The 19,917-nt window shown below is 45.2% G+C and overlaps 2 protein-coding genes across 7 annotated transcripts in view; one reads left to right on the top strand and one right to left on the bottom strand.

Moving 5' to 3' along the window:
* Ccpg1 (cell cycle progression 1) overlaps nt 1-14,645 on the bottom strand; it is a 53,797-nt gene extending 39,152 nt beyond the window's left edge. For 4 of the 6 annotated variants that reach the window (XM_052714205.1, XM_052714192.1, XM_052714212.1 and 1 more), the window contains exons 1-4: nt 14,514-14,645; nt 5,506-5,574; nt 1,320-1,440; nt 982-1,058 (exon numbers count right to left, since the gene is read on the bottom strand). In XM_052714205.1, coding sequence (XP_052570165.1) covers nt 982-1,058; nt 1,320-1,440; nt 5,506-5,565 — 258 coding nt within the window. In that variant the 5' untranslated portion in view covers nt 5,566-5,574; nt 14,514-14,645. Of the gene's footprint in view, nt 1-981; nt 1,059-1,319; nt 1,441-5,505; nt 5,575-11,431; nt 11,456-14,513 lie in introns of those variants that run through there. The other 2 variants (XM_052714226.1, XM_052714197.1) reach the window with 2 other exon arrangements.
* Nucleotides 14,646-14,775: 130 nt separating this feature from the next.
* Nucleotides 14,776-18,700, top strand: Pierce2 (piercer of microtubule wall 2). The gene is made up of 2 exons (XM_052714303.1): nt 14,776-15,061; nt 18,185-18,700. The coding sequence occupies exons 1-2, from the start codon at nt 15,035-15,037 to the stop codon at nt 18,524-18,526; spliced, it is 369 nt and encodes a 122-aa protein (XP_052570263.1). The 5' UTR covers nt 14,776-15,034; the 3' UTR covers nt 18,527-18,700.
* Nucleotides 18,701-19,917: the final 1,217 nt, after the last annotated feature.

The following is a 19,917-nucleotide window of genomic DNA, read 5'->3' as shown; positions in this document are numbered from 1 at the left end:
GCCAAGGACATTGCATTTGTTCCCTAGAGAATGTGGCAAAAGGTACCATTCTAAAGCAAGGAGCGATCATCACCCCACAAACCAGACATCAGCACCTTCATCTTGGACTTTGCAGCCTCCAAAATTAAATTATTTTTAATAACTTTTTTGGGGGTGCATGTGGCAGTCAGAGGACATCTTGCCAGTCATTTCTCTCCTACCATGTGAGTTCCTGGGGACTGAATTCAGGTTAGACTCTGCACCAAGTACCTTCCTTCCTGCTGAACCATCTCGTCAACACTAAACATTGATTTTATTTATGTGGGGAAGTGGACATGTATCTGCTTAACTGTCTGCACGTGTCCAAGTGTACACACAGACCAGAAGAGGGCAGCAGATCCCTTGGAGCTGTAGTTAGATGTTTGTGGGACACCCAGCTTACTCCATGTGTGGTGAAATCTGAACCCAAGTCCTCATGATTATTAAGTAGCAGGCACTCTTAACCACTGAACCATCTCTCCAGACCTTTCCAGAAATGGATTATTTTTCTTTATGTCACCCAATCTCAGTACCAAGGAACTAAAATACTATGGAAATTATCTAGCCAAGTCGCTTTATTCAAAAGACAGCTCCAACAGACAATGTTTAACTTGTTGTCAAATGTAAAAGTTAACCTTCATTTTAGACATTCACTCAGTAAAATTCCCTCAGTAAAATAAAGCTCAAGAATGAAATCAATTTCCAAAAACAATCACAATATAGATTATTAGTTCTTTAAACACTAACTCATCTTCTAGTCACACTCAGGGCTGTCTGTGAGGGTGACCTAGGGGAAGGTACTTGCTCAGTGTCCTGTTCTGAAACGCAGCAGAAGTTAACTTTAACCTTAAAACCAACTGGTTTTTTCCACTAAATTTTCTTGTAATTTAGGTAGGAATAGAATGCTTAGCTATAAATAGGACAGTGCTTCTCAAACATCCAGAGTACAAAACAAAGGTTTACCTCAATCTCTGACTTGGTTTCTCTCACTGATGCCAACAGAGTCTCTTCCACTGACGACATGCTGTTTGCGCTGCTTTCTGGGATAAAACCAAGATCAAGAGCGTTAGTCCTTTGAAAACACTTATTTTACTTGAAAGTGTGGGGGGACAATTGCACAGAGAATGTAACTCATTAATGGCTCTCCAGTGTCAGCAGCGGCCTTCTAACTATTCTCAGACACTTGCTGGCAGATTCCTGCCTTCTTACAAGTCCACTGAACATCCCAGGATAAGACCATTCCAATGGCAATCATGGATGGTACCCCTAGCCCCAGAAAAAGAAATGGGAACTTAACTTACCTCCACCTCCAGGCCTCACATGAAGAACTTGCAGTTCCTCTTGCTCTAATGAGGAACATTCTAGAGTCAGTTCACAGCTGTCACTGGCTGTGGCAGAATTCATGATCTCTACATCAGAACCCTGGGGGAAAGTGGTAACTATTAATTCAGGTATTGTCTCCCCAAGGCTGGATTTAATTTGATGATATGTAGAAAGTCCCTGATGCTACCACACTCTAAACATCACTTATCCTGATTGGTTTTGTTAACTCAGTCCATACAGGCCCCCAGAAGGGAAAGTGAAGGATGGGGCCACAGGCTTCCAGCCCATGTCAGTGAGCACAACAGAAAGAAGCTGACAGAAGATTAACTCTCGCAGTTGGTAACAAATTAAATTTGTCTGTTGTTGGAGTTATCTTCTGAATAGCTACTTGGCTAGATAATATCCATGGTCCTGGAGAGATGGCTCAGAGGCTAAAAGGCAAACTCTTGAGTTTGCACTAAGGGTCTGGAGAGGTAGCTCAGGAGTTAAGAGTTTCTGTTGTTCTTCCAGGGGACCCAGGTTTGATTCCCAGTACCCACATTGTGGTTCACAAGTGTAACTCCAGCCCCAGGGCCTCCAACATTCTCTTCTAGCATCCCCAGACACTGTATGCATATGTTCTGCACAAATATATGAATAAAATAAAACTTTAAACTGCCTGCACTGGCTGCAGAACCGAGGCTCTGCAGACTGCTTGAGAAGGAAATTCGGGACTAAATCAGAATGGGAGTAATGAAAAGAAAAATGAAACAGAGCCAAGAGACCTCAGCAAGAAAGAGAAGGACTTAGAAGGATTTCTAGAATAAAGGATATAAAAACACACATATAAGTGTGGTTACACAGTATGTATGTAATTCCAGCACTAAGAGGCCAAGGCAGGAAGTCAAGACTAGCCTGGACTACAAAGTGACTGCCAGGCCATTTAGGCTAGAGATAGATCCTATCCCCAAAATGCTAAACACAAGTACAGCTGGCAGTTTGTCACGTGACACACACAGCTAAGTGCCCCAACACTCGCTATCATACTCTACCCTGCAGCCTCACAGCCAGGTTCCCAATGCTGCCTTCCCCCTACTCTTGGCTTATCCTTATAGGGAAAAAGGGGGGAAAGCCGTTGCTTTTATATAGAAGTCCACCTGAACTTTGCAGGAACAGTTAAAAACACAGAAGCAGAACCAGGGTAGACACAGTGGCACACACCATTTGGAAAGCAGTAGCAGGACTGAGGCAAGGTTGGGACTGACTTGGTCTTGCAGTTGAATTCTAAGCTAGCTAGGTCTACAAATTAATACCCTGTCTAAAAAGGGTCAGATGAGGAGCTGGACATGGTGGTACATATCTACTAACTCTTACCTGGGGGGTGGGGGAGGAGGATACAGAACATAGGCCAGTCAGGGTTACTGCATAACAAGCTATCATAAAACACTAAACCAGGAGTGGAAGACATATCTGTAATCCTGGCACTGGGAAGCAGAAGTGAATAAATTCAAGTTCATGGCCAGTCTTCTATAGTAAGATCCTGTCAACCCCTCCCACTGAAAAAACCTCAGCCTCCCTTCTATTTCAATCAGTAGAGTTGCTAACAAATTTTGAAACTGTAAAACAAAAGCCTATGAAGTGCTATTTAAAATTACATGTGTTTATTTAGTGCATGTGTACACACAGGCACCATAATGCATATGTAGAGGTCAGGGCATGACTTGTATGTAGAGTGGACATTCTCCTACCATATGGGTTCCAAGGATCCAACTCAGGATGTCAGGCTTCCATGGCACCTCAGCCATGTCACTGGCCCCCTATTTTTACTGATGCTGATTTATAAAAGATATGACTAACAAACTACTCTAAACCTTCAATTATCAAAATAATCTTTCTTTCTCTCTCTCTCTCTTTCTTTCTTTTCTCTTTTCGAGACGGGGTTTCTCTGTGTAGCTCTGGCTGTCCTGGAACTAGCTTTGTAGACAAGGCTGGCCTGGAACTCAGAGATCCACCTGTCTGCCTCTGTCTCTCGTATGCTAGTATTAAAGGCATGCACCACCACCACCCAGCCAAAATAATTATTTCAATTTTTGGTTGTTTTTTTTGTTTGTTTATTTGTTTTTGCTTTTCGAGACAGGGTTTCTCTGTGTAGTTTTGGTGTCTGTCCTGGATCTCGCTCTGTAGACCAGGCTGGCCTTGAACTCATAGGGATCACCTGGCTCTGCTTCCCAGTGCTGGGATTAAAGGCGTGTGACACCACCACCCAGCCAAAATAATTATTTCTATATACCATATATACCATCAAGCACCAGCATCAGTAGACCTGATGGTAAATGCCCATAACTCAAGCACTTGGGAGGCGGGGTAGACGACTTCCAGTCGGAGGGCAGCATGGGCTACTGAGTTCTAGGCAACACTGGGCTACAGCGGGACCTTGTCTCAAAAACTAAATAACTTCACTGATGAAATAAGCAAGCTCATGAAATCCTAAAAACAAATGGGAAACTTTCGATGAGACGACTCAGATCCGAACAAGCGAGGCTGGACCGATGCGATGCTTTCTGTTCTTAGGACTTCTATACTGAAAGCAATCACCAACGCGGGACATAAATCAGTGTCTACAATGTTCTAGTTACACCATTCCTCATTACAAAACTGGCTTTGGGACCACATTCAATGCAGCTTTGACTATGCTGTAAGCTCCATATCAGCCACAACTATACCCCGTCTCCTAAAACAGTAAAAGAAAAAAGAAAAAAATTAAGGCTGATGGGGCTGGAGAGATAGCTCAGCAGTTTAGAACACTGGCTGCTCTTCCAGAGACCAGGTTCAGTTCCCAGCACCCACATGGTGGCTCACGACTATCTGTATCTCCAGTCCCAGAGAATCTGACACCATCCTCTGGCCTTTGCAGTTTGCATTATATTATGGCTACAAGCCTATGGGGGCCAGAAGTAGAATGTGGTAGTTTGAATGGATTATGGCCCCCATAGACTCATGTGTTTGAATGCTTGGCCCATAGGGAGTGGTACTATTAGGAGGAGCAGCCATGTTCTAAACTGCTGAGCTATCTCTCCAGACCCCTACTGCCAGTGGATCAAGATGTAGAACTCTCAGCTCCTTCTCCAGTACCATGTCTGCCTGCACACTGTCCTGCTTCCCACCATGACAGTAACAGACTAAACTTCTGAAACTGTAAGCCAGCTCTATTAAATATTTTCCTTTATAAGAGTTGCCATGGTCATGGTGTCTCTTCATAGCAAAAGAAACCCTAACACAGAAGTTGGTACCAGGAGTGGGATGTTCGAGGCCAGCCTGTTCTACAAAATGAGTGTCAGAACAACCAGAGCTACTCGGAGAAACCCTGTCTCAAAAAACAAACAAACAAACAAACAACAAAAACAAAAAAAGTTAAGGAACGTCAGCTAGAATAATGCAGAAGATGCTGGACTGCAGTATTCAGCAGGGTATCCAAAATCCGGGATGCTACTCTCTAGCGAAGTTCTTCCTGTTGATTATGAACAACTATTGTCCTCTACACCTGTAAATCTAAATACATACTTTTTCTTAAATCCTGAAAATTTCATTTAAGAAAAAAGCAAAAGAGAGGCTGGATATGGTTCATGCCTCTAATCCACCTGGAGGCTAAAGCAGGAAGGCTGCCTTGAGTTTCCAGCCAGCCTTTATGACGGAAGGAGACTTTCTCAAAACAAAACAACAGCCCGCCATACTAGCACACATCTATAACCCCTGTACATGGAAGGGCTGCTGTGAATTCAGGCCAATTTTGGCCAGTCAGAACTACAGAGTGAGACTCTAATGCCTCAAAACAAACAAAAAAACAACAAACAACAAAAACCCAAAGCCCTAGGTGTGCTGGCACAGGCCTGTCATCCCAGCTCTTGAGGAGGCTGAGAAGGATCCCAAGTTCAAGACGATCAGCCTGAGCCACAAACAGATTCCAAGGCCATCTAGGGCAACTTATGAAGACCCTATCTCAAAGTTTTGTTTAAAAAAAAAAAAAAGACTAGGGCTGTATGTAGCTCAGCAGTAATTTAGCAGCCAAGTTTAATATGGTTGGGAAATGCCTACACTATACACAAGGAACCCATGGCTTACATGTAGAAAACACTGACCTCCACGAAGCAGTTTCTGTCACTGCTAACAACGTACCAGAGAACATACCTCATGATTGATGACAGTCCAACCACAAGATGAGTCACTGTCGCTGGAATTTTCAGACATTTTTCAGTCCTATAAATACAAGAACATACAGTAAAACATGGGACACATTATTATTTATTTTTAAAGATGTATTTATTATGTATAGTGTTCTACCTTCATGTCTGCCTACATGCCAAAAGAGGGCGCCAGATCTCATTACAGATGGTTGTGAGCCACCATGTGGTTGCTGGGAATTGAACTCAGGACCTCTGGAAGAGCAGCCAGTGCTCTTAACCTCTGAGCCATCTCTCCAGCCTGGGACACATTTTTTAAATGTCTGTAAAAGCTCCGCATGACACAGCATAAAAACGTCCAGGTGAAACTGAGACACCCCCACAGGTTTCCACCCTGGGCATATGACCGTCGCACACCTGTGAGAATAAACCAGACTGCTAAGATGGGGGAGCCCTACTGAGCCAAGGCAACCTGCACAGCTGTGCTGCTGCAACCAACAGAAATTAGATCCGAAAGGCAAAGAATGTCTGAAACCTGCTGTGAGATAGCCTTTTTGTACACTGTGAAGAGGTGTCTCTGCCAAGGCACTTTTCTGATTGGTTAAGTAGAGCTGAGTGGCCAATAGATAATTAGGAAAGGATAAGTGGGACTTCTAGAAGAGATAGGAACTCTGGGAAGAAGACAGGCAGGATTGGCCATGGAAGCATGGAGGGAGTCAGATGTACAGTATAGAGAAGAGGTAACAAGCCATATGGTAGAACATAGATTAATATAAATGGGTTAATTTAAGTTGTAAGAGCTAGTTGGGAACAAGCCTAAGCTAAGGCCAAGTTTTCATACTTTTACCCTACACTAGCTAGCACAGGCTAGTTTTGAACTTTCAGTTCCCCTACCTGTCTCCAGAACGCTAGGATTACCGGCTTGCAAAACCATGCCATGCTTTGAGAATCCACCTCATTAACTAGCTTCTGCAATGCAGACACTATGAAAGTGTCAGATCCAACCTGAAGGCTGTGGTTCCAAGAAAACTGCATCCAGGCGCGAGGACATAGCTCAGATGGAAGCATGCCTAGCTGGAACTGATTTTAAGCATGTTGACACCCACCTATAATTCTAGCACTTGAGGTAGACAGAGGATCAGAAGTTCAAGGTCACTCAGCTACACAGTAAGTTCCAGGCCAACCTGGTATGCAAGACACTCCTTTATAAGTCAGAAGTCGCCCCACCCTCTGTTCTACTCTAAGAATAGCTAGTTTGCAATGACCTTCCCAAGACTCCTGGACAGCAAGTACAAGGCACTCTTCAATCCCAGGAGTCAGCACTAGGAAAGCTGAGGCAGGAGGGCTGCCAACTGTAAGCCAGCCTAGGATAGACAGCAAGATACTCCAAAAGGGGAGGGAGGGAAAGAAAGAAAGAGTGGAAGACAGAAGGGGGAGGCAGGCAGGCCCCTTAACCATCAGCCTCCATAAATTCCACTGGTGTTCTCAGAGCTTCAAAGCTAGACGACTTCCTTCTGTGCACTGTCCTTCATTAAGAACTGTCTTGGTAGCCCAGGCCTTTAATCCCAGCACTCAAAAGGCAGAGGCAGGTGGATCTCTGTGAGCTTGAGGCCAGCCTGGTCTACAGAGAGTTCCAGGACAGCCAGAGCAACACATTGAGACCCAGTCTTGAAAAACAAAGAATAGCACATAAACAACGCTATTCATTTTTCCCATTAACTACAACAGTTACCTGGTATGATGACACCCCACTACATCGTTCCTAAGAAGCTACATTTTACTATGAAGAAGGCAGGGTTTTCATTTCCTTATCTTCTAGAATTAGACATGAGGGAGAAGAATGGGGGCACTATTATCTCACAGTTCTGTGATTCCAAGCAGACCACAGACTGAGGTAGGTAAACGCCAAGTGCTGCCAGGCTATCCATGAAGAATCCACCTTGGTCACTGTCCAGAATCTGATTCTAAGCACAGACCTGTAATTCCAGCTATCCAGAACGCTGGGACACAAGAACAGGAAGTTTATGGCCAACTTAGGCTATAAGTTTAAGTTCAAGATCAGCCTGAGTAGTTTCGTGAGGTTTTTTTTTTCCTTCTGAAAATCCTCTTAAAATATTTTTGTATGTGTATCTTGCCTGCACGTATGCGTCTCACATGCAGGCTTGGTGTCCGTGGAGGTCACAAGGTGTTGGATCTCCTAGAACCGAGTTACAGATGGTTATGAGCCACCATGTGGTACTAGGAATGGAACTTGGGTCCTCTCCATGAGCAGCAAGAGCTCTCAACCACTGAACAATCTCTAGCACCTCCTCTTTTTCAGTGCTGGGTGTGGTGACACATGGCTTTAATCCCAGCACCTGGGAGGCAGAGGCAGACACATCTCTGAGTACAAGGCCAGCCTGGTCTACAGAGTGAGTTCCAGGACAGCCAGGGCTACACTATTGTCCCTGTTTGGGACAATAAAGAAAATGGAGGTGTTTTCATCATCATCACACTCAGTCTGTGGGCCTGTTTGTCAGTACTAAGTGTAAGGATTCTGTCCTTAATTACGCCACCATCCTGCGACGGTGTCCCAGCCTAAAAAGTGGGTGGGCCCTCTGTGCGCCCTTTTCTCTTTCCGCTCTCTCCTTCCGTCTGTGTGCCCCCTCCTCTCCTTCTCCCCCAATAAAGCTCTAAAAAGGTAACATGACTTGTGATTCTTCCGATCAGTACTCTCCTCCACTGGCATGGCCGCCCGAGCAGCGCCGATTTAACCAACACTAAGGCCTTCCTTATACATGTTAGGTATATACATGCTAGGCAAGCACTTTACCACTGAGGTACGGCCCAGTGGTTTTTACTTTGATACAGGGCCTCACTAACTTAACCAGGCTGACCTGGAAATTATTCTGTAACCCAGGCAAGTCTTGAACTTTCTATCTTCCTGACTCAGACTTTCCCATTCAAGGACTACAGATTTGAGCCACCATGCCTGGCCTTAAAAAAGACTATTCTATACAAAACCCTCAAATCTTCATGCCTAAGTAATCCAAGCCTGTAATCCCAATTACTTGAAATCTGAGACAAGAGATATTGAGTTCCAAGACATTTACGATTACATGTTGGCTGAGGCTAGCCTATGCCGTCAAAGAAAAGGGGCTGGAAGGATGGCCCATCAGTTAAGAGTGCATACTGTAACTCCAGCTGCACATGAACGCAATGCTTGGTCCCCAGTTGTGGAACCATTCCCAGTCAGTGCTCACTCTTTCTCTCAGCTACTTCTCCAGCACTGCTCCTGCTTGCTTGATGCCATGCTCCCACCATGATGATCATAGACTCTGACCCCCGGGACTGTGAGTCCCAATAATCTCCTGTTTTTAAGTTATGCTGGTCATGGTGTCTCTTCATAGCAAGTAAATAAGTCACATACACAACACAATTAAAGGTGTGTGGGGATGCATGTCTTTAATCCCAGCGGACAGGTAGACCACTGAATTTGAGGCCAGCCTGGTTTATGTGGCAAGTTCTAGGCAGGAGTTACTCGGTGACAACCTGTCTCAAAACAATAAAACCAGTTTTAAGCACAGTGAAAAAGAGACACAAATCCATCATCTCTGACAAGAGCAGTTTCTCCTTGAAAAGTTCAAGAAATCAATGTGTCAGAAGTTAATGTGCTACCCCTGAAGTGTTAACTACTGGGTTTCCAGTGAACTGAGTCCACACTGTACAGGCTATGAGGTCTTGTAGAGTCTTTGGTTACATCACTCCTGTCAGGGAGTACAAAGACAGCCCTCTGCAATCAGTAGGCTCTCTCCTAGTTGAAATGAGGTAGGAACAGTCACTAAAAATAATGTCAGCCAGGCGTGGAAGGCACACTCTAATCCCAGCACTCGGGAAAGCAGAGGCAGTAAGATTACCCACGAGCTCCAGGCCAGCCTGGCTACAGAGCAAAACCCTGTCTTCAAAAAAATCTGAGTGTGGTAACACACAAGTCCCAGCACAAGAGAGGCAAGGCCAAGAGGATCAGAAGTTCAAGGCCAGCCCGGTGGTGGTGGTGGTGGTGGTGGCGGTGGCGGCGGGGCGGCGGCGGCGGCGGCGGCGGCGGCGGCGGCGGCGGCGCACGCCTTTAATCCCAGCACTTGGGGAAGCAGAGCCAGGTGGATCTCTGTGAGTTCAAGGCCAGCCTGGGCTACCAAGTGAGTCCCAGGAAAGGCAAAGCTACAGAGAAACCCTGTCTCGAAAAACCAAAATAAATAAATAAATAAAAATATTCATTTGTTGGAGAAAAAAAAAGTTCAAGGCCAACCTACTCTATGTAGTGAGGCTGGAAGCTAACCTGAGCTACGAAACTCTACCCCTAAAAATAAAATCAATTACAATATTTCTAATATTGTAATTTCTAATATTGTAATAAAGGCAGAGGAATAAATTCACTCCATCTATGTACTACTGCTACATACACTAAATGCACCTTTTCATCTAGAACATCAGTTCTGTAAGAGAAGTGAGGCAAGACACCATTTGTAAGTTTCCTTCTATGATGTAACACTCTGCAAATCAGGAAGAGAAAACCACTCTGAGATATCGGAAGTAAACAGTCCTTTTGCCTCAATCTAATGCTGCAACTTTTTAAAAAGTGTGAAAACAACGATTCAGATACCCATAGGAGAGAGGTTCTTCTTTCATTAGTTATTTGCAGGGTTAGAATGAGGCTGGAAAGATAGCTTGGTACTGTTCTTTCTTCCAGGACCCAAATTCAGTACCCAGAACCCACAACAGGTGGCTCACAAAAACTGCTTGTGCTCTAGTTTCTGAGGGATCCAACACCTCTGGTGTCCACGGGTACCTGAACTCACCTGCACATATACCCAGACATAGATAGGAACACACAGTAAAATCCAACACCTCTGGTGTCCATAGGTACCTGAACTCACCTGCACATATACCCAGACACAGGAACACACAGTAAAATAAATCCCCCTTTTAAAGTGAAATACCTAAGATGAGTAGGCTACAAAATGCACTGAGTCGTGGTGGCTTCATCATTTTAGAAATCTGGTTCTGACTTTGTTTCCTATCTCAATAGCGATTGCTCGCTCACGTGCTCTTGCTCTCTTGCTCTCTCTCTCTCTCTCTCTCTCTCTCTCTCTCTCTCACTCACAAACACACACAAATTTTTTTTTAGTTCTTCTAAATACTCTCACAAAATGATAATTTCCTATAATTTTCTTAGTTATCATCTATTTGGAAAGCAAAGCTGGTAATATAAGGTTTTCTCTATACATTCTGTTGCCATGTGTTGGTGTTTATACCTGATTACAGGGAGAAAGGCATCCACTGTGATCTAGTAGCACTAGGGTATGACGAGGATCCACCGGAGCTGCCTACTACCACCCACAGTACATTTTACACAACTATTACCTGCACCTACCTGTATTACTGCGATACAGCCCTTCAAATGAACTTAGAAATTTCTAAACACTGCTTTACGTTAATGCTCTATGTCACCCGAACTTGAGGTCAGCCTCAGAGTCAGATGCCAAAGGCAACAGCAGACTGTCCCAGGAGGAGGCATCTCCACCCCACCCAGGGCTCTCACATCTGCCAGAGTTCAGACTCAATGTAGTCGTGCTGCTCACGAGGGCAACATCAAAAAGAAGCCACTTCCTGTGAAATCAAACTAAGGACCTCAACACTTTAACTGTGAGACCGAGACAAACATGAAGGACCCAACCACAGAGGCACTGTTTTACAATCCCAGGTCTTTCAGTACAGAAGAGCAAATCACAGTGAGGAATGGAACGAACTGGCCATCAAACTGGAGCACGCTACCCAGCTCTACCAAGAATACAAATGAAGCCCTGGATATTTCTTCACCAAAATTATGCACTAAAAAATAGGCACGGCACTGTCATCACACTACCAATGTGTACTAAGTTTCACATGTCACTTACATGCCAATATTACAGAGATAAATCTGTCATTGTGATTTCATTTGCATATCCAATTCCATCTTCACAAATCCACCTTGAAGGTGCACAGCTGTTACTTCCAACTTATCCATGGGAATACTTGGAATCTCAGTTACTTGCTCATCATTGAACACTGTTTTCCTCTGCAAGGCTCGCTGGAGCTCACTGGCAATATGAACTCAAGGAAGAGTTGAGTAAGTCGGTGACAAGTCCTAAGGAAAATCAGACCGTATTCTCATAATCAAAGAGGAAAACCTGCAACTCACGTTACTGAAGGCCACAGAAAACCCTGCTGACTCAACAGCTTTTCACACAGTTAATACCCTTCCTAAAAACCCATATGAAACAAAACAAAAACTCCAAAGCATATTAGTTGCACGAAATCCTTCCATGTCACAGGACTAAACTACATCTCTGAACTCAAACCTGATGATGATTTGGTACCATTTAACTGCATAAGGCAAATGCTAAATACTTAAACCAACCTATTTACTTGCCTTAATCTAGTCAAATCTGATTGTTACTAGGAATAAAGACCTTTAGAGAAAGGGCAGTGATGGCCAGGAAGGCCAGCTTTTTGACATTTTCCAAACCACAACTTAAGGGCTTTTACAATTCATATTCAAATAGTTTAAAGTTAGTTAAAAATACAATTTCACCTAGATAGCAATACTGTGGAATCTGGCAACTCAGACACATTAATCTAGAACAAATGTTTTATACCCTGTGAATGGCCCCAAAGCCTAATCACACCTAAACCAACACAAAACAGGCTGGAGAGATGACTCAGTGGTTAAAAGCACTGACTGTTCTTCCAGAGGACCTGGATTTGATTTCCAGCACCCACAAGACAGCTAACAAACCAACACAAAACACACAACTATAAGACAGAAAATATTGAAAAGAAACTGAAATGTGGGAGGAAAGCTCCCAAGACAACCTAAGAAAAAAGATTATAAATACTACTATCTAAAAAGCAACAAAGGGCTGGGCGGTGGTGGCGCACGCATTTGATCCCAGCACTCGGAGGCAGAGGCCAACCTGGTCTACAAAGCGAGTTCTAGGACAGCAAGGTCTAAACAGAGAAACACTGTCTTAAAAAAAAAAAAAAAAAAAAAAAAGGAACAAAGGCTTCGCAGATAAGAAGAGCTCAGGCTGGCTCACAGCTGCACTCAGGAGTCTAAGGCAGGAAATCTACAACAAAGCCCCAGTCCTTGGACACAGTAAACAAACAGGTGGGTGCGGTGGCACACACCTTAATCCCAGCACTTGGAGGCAGAGAGGTGGATCTCTGTGAGTTCAAGGCCAGCCTGGTCTACAGAGCAGTTCCAAGACTAGAGAGAAACCCTGGCGCAACTCCACTCCCCCTCCCCACAAAAAATTCAAGGCTACATAGCCAACTGTAGATTCCAGGGCTGAAGAGATGGTTAAGAGCAAATATTAGAGATTCAGTTCCAGCACTCACATCAGATGGCCTGGCATTGCACACACATGCTATCCTTACAAACCCAGAAGCAAAACACACAAAAATAAATCTAAAAACAAAATGCCCTAGGAAAAAAAAATGCCTGCATTTCCCCCACTACAGAAAATACAGTAAAACACGAAGTCAGCTTAGTTTCACACCCTTGAAAATCACTTTCAAACTAAATAGCCCTTGAACTCTATTTCCAATGCAAATATAAGTGTCTGTTCTTTGCTTTAGACCACAAAACTGGTTCTAGGGTTTGTTTGTAATCATTCTGGGGATTGAACCCAGGGCCTCACATACATTAAACAAGCACTGTACCAAAAAACTTACATTCTCAGACCTTTTTATTTGGGAATATGGTCTCCCTATACTGCCCAGGTTGGTCTCAAACTTGACATCCTCCTGCTTCAGATTCCAAATGTCTGGGGTGCCACCGTTGACTGGAATTCCAACTTTAGTGTAAGAGGGGTTAAAACAGCATTAACAGCAGGGCTTGGTGGGACTCAACGTGACCACTGTGCTTAGGAGGCTTAGGCAAGAGAACTTACTATGTCCTGGGCTTTGTAAGTAGTATCAGGACAGACTGAGGTACACAGCAAGAAAAAAGGCAAAAGCACTTGCCAGCATTAACTCACCTCACAACTTCCGCAGGCCCCCTGTGACTCGAGTTGTCAGAATAGTAAACTATTCAAACCAGCTACACGTGATAAGAAATCTGAGGCCTATTAAGATTGGGACCTTAAAGCTGAGCGTTGGTGGCACACGCCTTTAATCCCCAGCTCAGGTGTCAGAGGCAGGCAGATCTCTGAGTTCAAGGCCAGCCTGGCTTACAGAGCGAGTTCTAGGTCAGCCAGAGCTACAAGAGAAACCCTACCTCAGAAAAACCAAAGGGGCTTTAAGACTGTCTAGTTAGTGCTGACATTTCAAGAATTATGTGACCTTGCTAGAAGACGCAAAGCACTAATTGAGAGTAATAAATTGGTGGCCCCTCCTGGGTACAAGCAGCTCCATATGGTTAAGAAAGCAGACGTGGGGGAGTGCGGTGCACAATTCACCCCTCAACAGAACAGCCCAACTAGCTGAGGTCTAGAACTCCAGCGCTGCCCCTGGCAGAGGTGGGACCAAAGAAAGGTAAACACGTACAGCACACTCGCAGCTGCTACTGAGGACAAGCCCGCGAGCCTGACCAACGCTGGGGAGGCCCCGGACGGGAAGGGTGAAGAACAGGAAGAGAAAAGGGGGGTGGCGGGGCAGGACGGCTTTGGGGCTGACTAGGAGCACATCTCCGGGCTGCACGCAGGCACTTTCCTATTCCTGACACCTGGGACTCCAGGGCGGCCGCAGGGTGACGCACGCGGCATCTCAGCATATGGATGCGGCCGCACCCGAATCCCAGAGCGCCCAGCTCGGAGCTCGCGGGGGGTGCTGCAGCCTGCAAGCCCGCGCCTCACGCCCGCCGGGTCGCGCCCTCCACCCGAGGTCGCCCGAGCGCGTGAGGACCGCCAGAAGACAGCCTTCCGGCGCTGCGCCCGAAGGCACGAGCTGCAGTCCGCGGACGCCCCATCCTCCGGACCTGCGCCCCGGGGAACCTACCTGAAGGCAGCGCCTCCTCCGCCCGACCGCGCCGGCTGTCACCGTGGCGGCGTCCGGGCTCTAGACGCCAGTGACGCCTCATAAAAACAACAACCCGCTCGCGGGCGTCCGCAACGGGGAAGCGGCGGCTGGCGCGGCGCCGCGAGGCATGCCGAGACTTGTAGTTCCCCCTGAGCCTCCCGCCGGCCAGCGGCGGGAAGTAAGAACTACGACTCCCAAAGACCCGTGCGGCCCGCCTCCCTGAGGCTGCCGGAAGCTGGGCGGGGCAACCGCGGATCCCCACAACATCCGGGCTCCCACGCCTGCAGCCGGTTGCCATGGAGACCGGCTACCACACTAGAAGACTGAAGATTTCCACCCATTCTCTCACTCCCCAGATCTGGCAGTTTACGCGTCAGGAATCGTTCTGGCTTTGTCCTGGCTGCGGCTTTCCGTCGGTTCGGTGAGAAGACCGGACCCTGCGCCCTCGCCAGACTTCTCGCCATCAGGAAAGAACTGCTTTTGCAGAAGAGATTTAGAAGATGGAGTGTCAGACCGACTGCGGCTTGGTGGGTTTGGGCGGAAGGCTTAGACGCTTTTGAAAGTCAAATTCTTTGATAGTGTTTGAGGCACCATCTACTCCCACTCACTCACCTAGTTAGTCACCAGGCGTTTACATTTACAAGTGTAAACGCACGATCCACTAAGTAATTATTGCTCTGAAGGTGTAAAGGCTACAAACTGGTGGTGGTTTTGACCAGGAAGGTTTTGTTTTTGTTGTTGTTGTTGTTGTTGTTTGTCTGTTTGCACTCAGTAGGGATCTCATCCAGGGCCTTGTGAATGATAGGCAACCGCTTAACTACAGAACTACATTCCCAAGCTAGGGGAACATAGCTTGATTTTAATATCCTTTATTGTGTGCCCTGTCTACAAGGATCGGGGAGGGGGAACGCAGTGCACTCACACCAGAGGAAAGCTAACTTTCCTCCATCCCTTACCTAGCTAATGAGTAAATAATAAAGGAAGCCATTCAAGTAGCTGATGTTGGGCAAAAACTGGTTTCACAATTAGACCTGATATTTGTGTTGCTGCAACCAGGGACTGAACCTCAAGCCTCACACAAATTAGGAAAGCACTCTGCCAAGGAGATATATCCCCAACCCCTTGTTTTTGTTTGGGTGAGAGTAGTTTTGGGTGTTTTTTTTTTTTGTTTTGTTTTGTTTTGTTTGTTTGTTTTTTGACAGAGCTTCTCAGTATAACTCAAGCTGACCTCACATTCTCTGTGCAGCTGACACTGAACTCCATAACATCTTGCCCCTACTTCCCAAGTATTGGGATTACAGGCCTAAGCCACCACACCCTGCTCTTAGAACCCCTTGAAGAGGCTAAAATTCAAATAACAAAGCTGCCTTTACAGTGAGTAGGGTAAAGTGGTGGTTACTTTGATTGGCTATAAGTATCTTCAGTTACAATGGAGATCTAAAAGATGTAAGTCGATAGCATCATCCCCTGATTTGATAGTAGATAAATCATCCAGTGATTTGCATTATTTGAAGTGACTTTTAAAAAAAATTATTAAATCTGGAGCTGAAGGGGATTGAGTTTTAGTGTCAGTAGTAGCAAGGGTGCGTTGATGAAAACTGGAGCCCTCAATAACTTAAGTGGATAGTAATAACCAATGAGAGCCCAGACCTAGAATCCCAGCACTATAGAGGCTAAGGCAGGAGGATTGCCAGGAGTTTGGGGACAAGTAATTATTGGGACCTGTCTCAAAAAAATCCATTTATCCAGCATTTTAATGTTTATATTCAATTTTCCTTCAAGTGAGCCCAAAATCTGTGGTTTGTGTTTTGGTGATGTTTTTAACCATTTTTAAGTGGGTCACATCTAGATGGAAGTTTCTTCCTTACACCACTCTTGTAGTATTCCAATTTCTAGGGTTTTGTTTTTTTTTCTGAGACAGAGCCTCCTGTATCTGAGGATGGCCTCTATCTCCTTTTGTAACTTTGGATGACCCTTCTGATCTTCTGTGGGATTACAGGTAGGACGACCTGTCATGCCCAGTTCATGTGGTACTGCGGATAGACCCCAGGGTCTCTTTATATATCTGTTAGGCAAGTATGCTACCAACTAAGCCACATCCTCAGCCCCTTAATTTGCAAATTTTTGTTTTTGTTATCCTAAGCAGGGCTTCTCTATGTAGCCATCCTTGGCTGTCTGGAGCTTGCTCTGTAGACCAGGCTGGCCTTGAACTCAGAGTTCTGCCTGCCTCTGCCCTCCATGTGCTGCGATTAAAGGGTGTACATGTGCTACACCAGAGCCAACTCTGCCTTATGATTATCAGTAAAGTAAGAAAACCAGCCAGGAATGGTGGCTAACTCTGTAACCCCAGTACCTTGTAGCTAGACTTTTCCTGCCTGGCCCACAGTCAGGACAAATCTCTCTCACCTGCCAGTCCCACAGCCGCTCAGACCCAACCAAGTAAACACCGAGACTTATATTGCTTACAAACTGTATGGCCGTGCCAGGCTTCTTGCTAACTGTTCTTATATCTTAAATTAATCCATTTCTATAAATCTATACCTTGCCACATGGCTCGTGGCTTACCGGCATCTTCACATGCTGCTTGTCATGGTGGCAGCTAGCAGTGTCTCCGTCTGCCTTCCTGTTCTTTCTTTTCTCCTCTCTGTTAGTCCCGCCTATACTTCCTGCCTAGCCACTGGCCAATCAATGTTTTATTTATTGACCAATCAGAGCAATTTGACATACAGACCATCCCACAGCAGTACCTCTTTAGAGAACATCAGTTCACAGTAGTAAACCACACTATGCTACGGCCTCATTTTTAACTGTGTAGGTAAAAATGTGATGGAGCTACTACAGGAATTTCACAGCCAAGCATGGTGGCACAAGCCTGCCACACCAGCACTCAGGAAGCTGAGGCAGATGTAGTTCCTTGAATTCAAAGCCAGTCTGGGCTACAGAATGAGATTGTGTTTCAAAGAACCACAAAGGAAATGATGGAGTGTCAGCAACACTGGTAGACAGCACCCCTCTACCATATTAAGCAGCATGAGTGCTTTCCAGAAGGCTCTTGGGTGAAAAAGATTATTGACTGAAGAAAACAGATTCGGCCATTAAGTATAAATCTAGGCTGGAGTTATTAGGAAACCAATTCAGGTTTTGTAGGTGGCACCACAGATACTAAGAGAAGGGGAGAGCCGTGTAAGAGAAGGACAGCAGCGTACATGTTGGATGGGCCAGGGCTGCTCGGGACAGAGGCCTCGATAGATGACTTCACAGCAAAGTCTGTAATTCGGTGGCTTTTTAAGTTTCAGTGGCCAAAGGATTTAAAAGATTAAGTAAAATGTAGCCAGATATGATGGCCCATGAAATGATGCTAATGCTTGGAAGGTTGAAGGCAAGATGGTCAAAAGTTCATGGTCATCTGCAGTTACAGAGAGAGAGAGAGAGAGAGAGAGAGAGAGAGAGAGAGAGAGAGAGAGAGAGAGAGAGAGAGAGAGAGAGAGAGAGAAGGAGGAGGAGGAGGAGGAGGAGGAGGAGGAGGAGGAGGAGGAGGAGGAAAGGAAGGAAGGCATGCTAAGAAAAGAGGCTATGAAAAGGTGAAGGGTGAGGGGAATAGGCCTAAGTCTGCTCCTGCATAACTGAGGATGGTTTTATGTGCCCTTTAGGATAAGAAAAGTACTTTGACTTCAGATGAAGAAATGAAATGTGAACCACCGACTCCATGTGTGAACCCTGGCAACCCTGTGTTTTCCTGTATGTTGGATCCTAAGACACTCCACACAACCACCTCACTGTCCAAACCACAGATGATCATGTACAAAACCAATTCCAGCCAGTATGGTGCGTTCTCACCCAGGCCCCATTTCTTTCCCTGCAAGTACACTCCAAAGGAGCAAGTGTTCTCCAGTCACATCAGAGCAACCGGGTTTTATCAAAACAACAGCCTAAATACTGCCCCTGACAGAACCAGAACCATCGATTTTCCTAATTTCCAACACACTCTATGAGAGCACACCCTCCTGACACCTGAAGATAAATTGTCCTCAAGAATGTTAGTTTTTAAGTCTAGAATACCTCATTTTTGAACATGAAAAGATTTTAATAACTTTTAACAAAAAGATATTAATACATGTTCTAAAAATACTTTTAAGAAATAAAAAAAAATGTAACCGATAACTTAATGACAGTGACTTCATTCATTTATTTTAGAAAAGGGGTCTTGCTGCGCAGCCCAGCTAGCCTAGAACTCTCTATGGTAAACCACCACACCCTGTGGTACAAACACTGTTTGGGGTGGGAAAGATGGCTCAGCAGTTAAGACCACAGACTTGAAGGGACAGCTCCTGTAACTCCAGCACCCCAGGGATTCCATGCCTCTGGCCTCTGAAGGCATCTGCACTCACCAGTACTTCCAACACACACACAATTTAAAAATAAAAATAAAAAATAAATCTTAAAAGTGTTCAAAGCCAGGCATGCTGGGGAACACTTGTACCCTAAGTACTTTGCAGACTTATGCATGAAGACCAGAATTTCAGGGCCAACCTGGGCTATGTAGTAAAACTCTTTCCAAAACAACAACAAAAACCACTTGAGGGTATCCCACTTTATAATAAGCCCACCTATCCCTACACTACCAAAACCCAAATACAGTCAGGACTGGTGGCACAGGCCTATAACAACCACTTAGGAGGCTGAGGCAAAAGAATAGGAAGTTCCAGGTCAGCGTGGTCAACTCAGTGAGACCTTGCCTCAAACAACTATGTGAGCTAAAGTTCCCAGGAAAGGTCACCCACCCACCCCCACCCCCGTTAAAATAATTTTAAATGTTGGTTGAGATGGAATGTTACAGATCTAGAAACAATCTTTGGGGCTATCCCTAGTCCCCAGCTAGCCACTCATCCCAGCTGACCTGGCATCCTATGATTATGAGGTAGAACCTTTGGAATGCATTTACTTGACAGACCATTGGCTTCTAACAACCCAGCAGCTAAGAATGTTCCAGACAGCATCTAAGGCCCATAGTTTTCCTTGATTTAATGTGACCTGCCTATTCCCACCAATGAACTGAAAAGTGCCTGGATTTGTGGCTTTTTTGTTTTGTTTCGTATTGTAACTAAAAACTTCAAATTATTTTCACATTGCAGCATGTTATTAGGGGGCACTTGAATCATTGTTTTTGGGCTATGATAACTCCTATTAGGCTCAAGAATAAACTATCTCAGTCTAGGCGATTGGCCTAGTTGGTAGGAGTGTTGGAATTCCAGTAGCCCGGCAAGATGCTTAGTCATCCTAGGGCCTTAAGTCTTACATAATCCATGAGCTGTGTGATCACGTAATCTATGTGCATGCGTGGCAAAGCTATGTGAACCCATATGCGCATGTGGGGTTGGGGGGA

The sequence above is a fragment of the Peromyscus californicus genome, unplaced genomic scaffold, assembly GCF_007827085.1.
Source record: "Peromyscus californicus insignis strain IS unplaced genomic scaffold, ASM782708v3 Scaffold_11__1_contigs__length_118956290, whole genome shotgun sequence".
In the NCBI taxonomy this organism is placed as follows: Eukaryota; Metazoa; Chordata; class Mammalia; order Rodentia; family Cricetidae; genus Peromyscus; species Peromyscus californicus.
The sequence above is the reverse complement of the archived record's forward strand: the minus strand, read 5'-3'. Positions and strand labels throughout refer to the sequence as shown.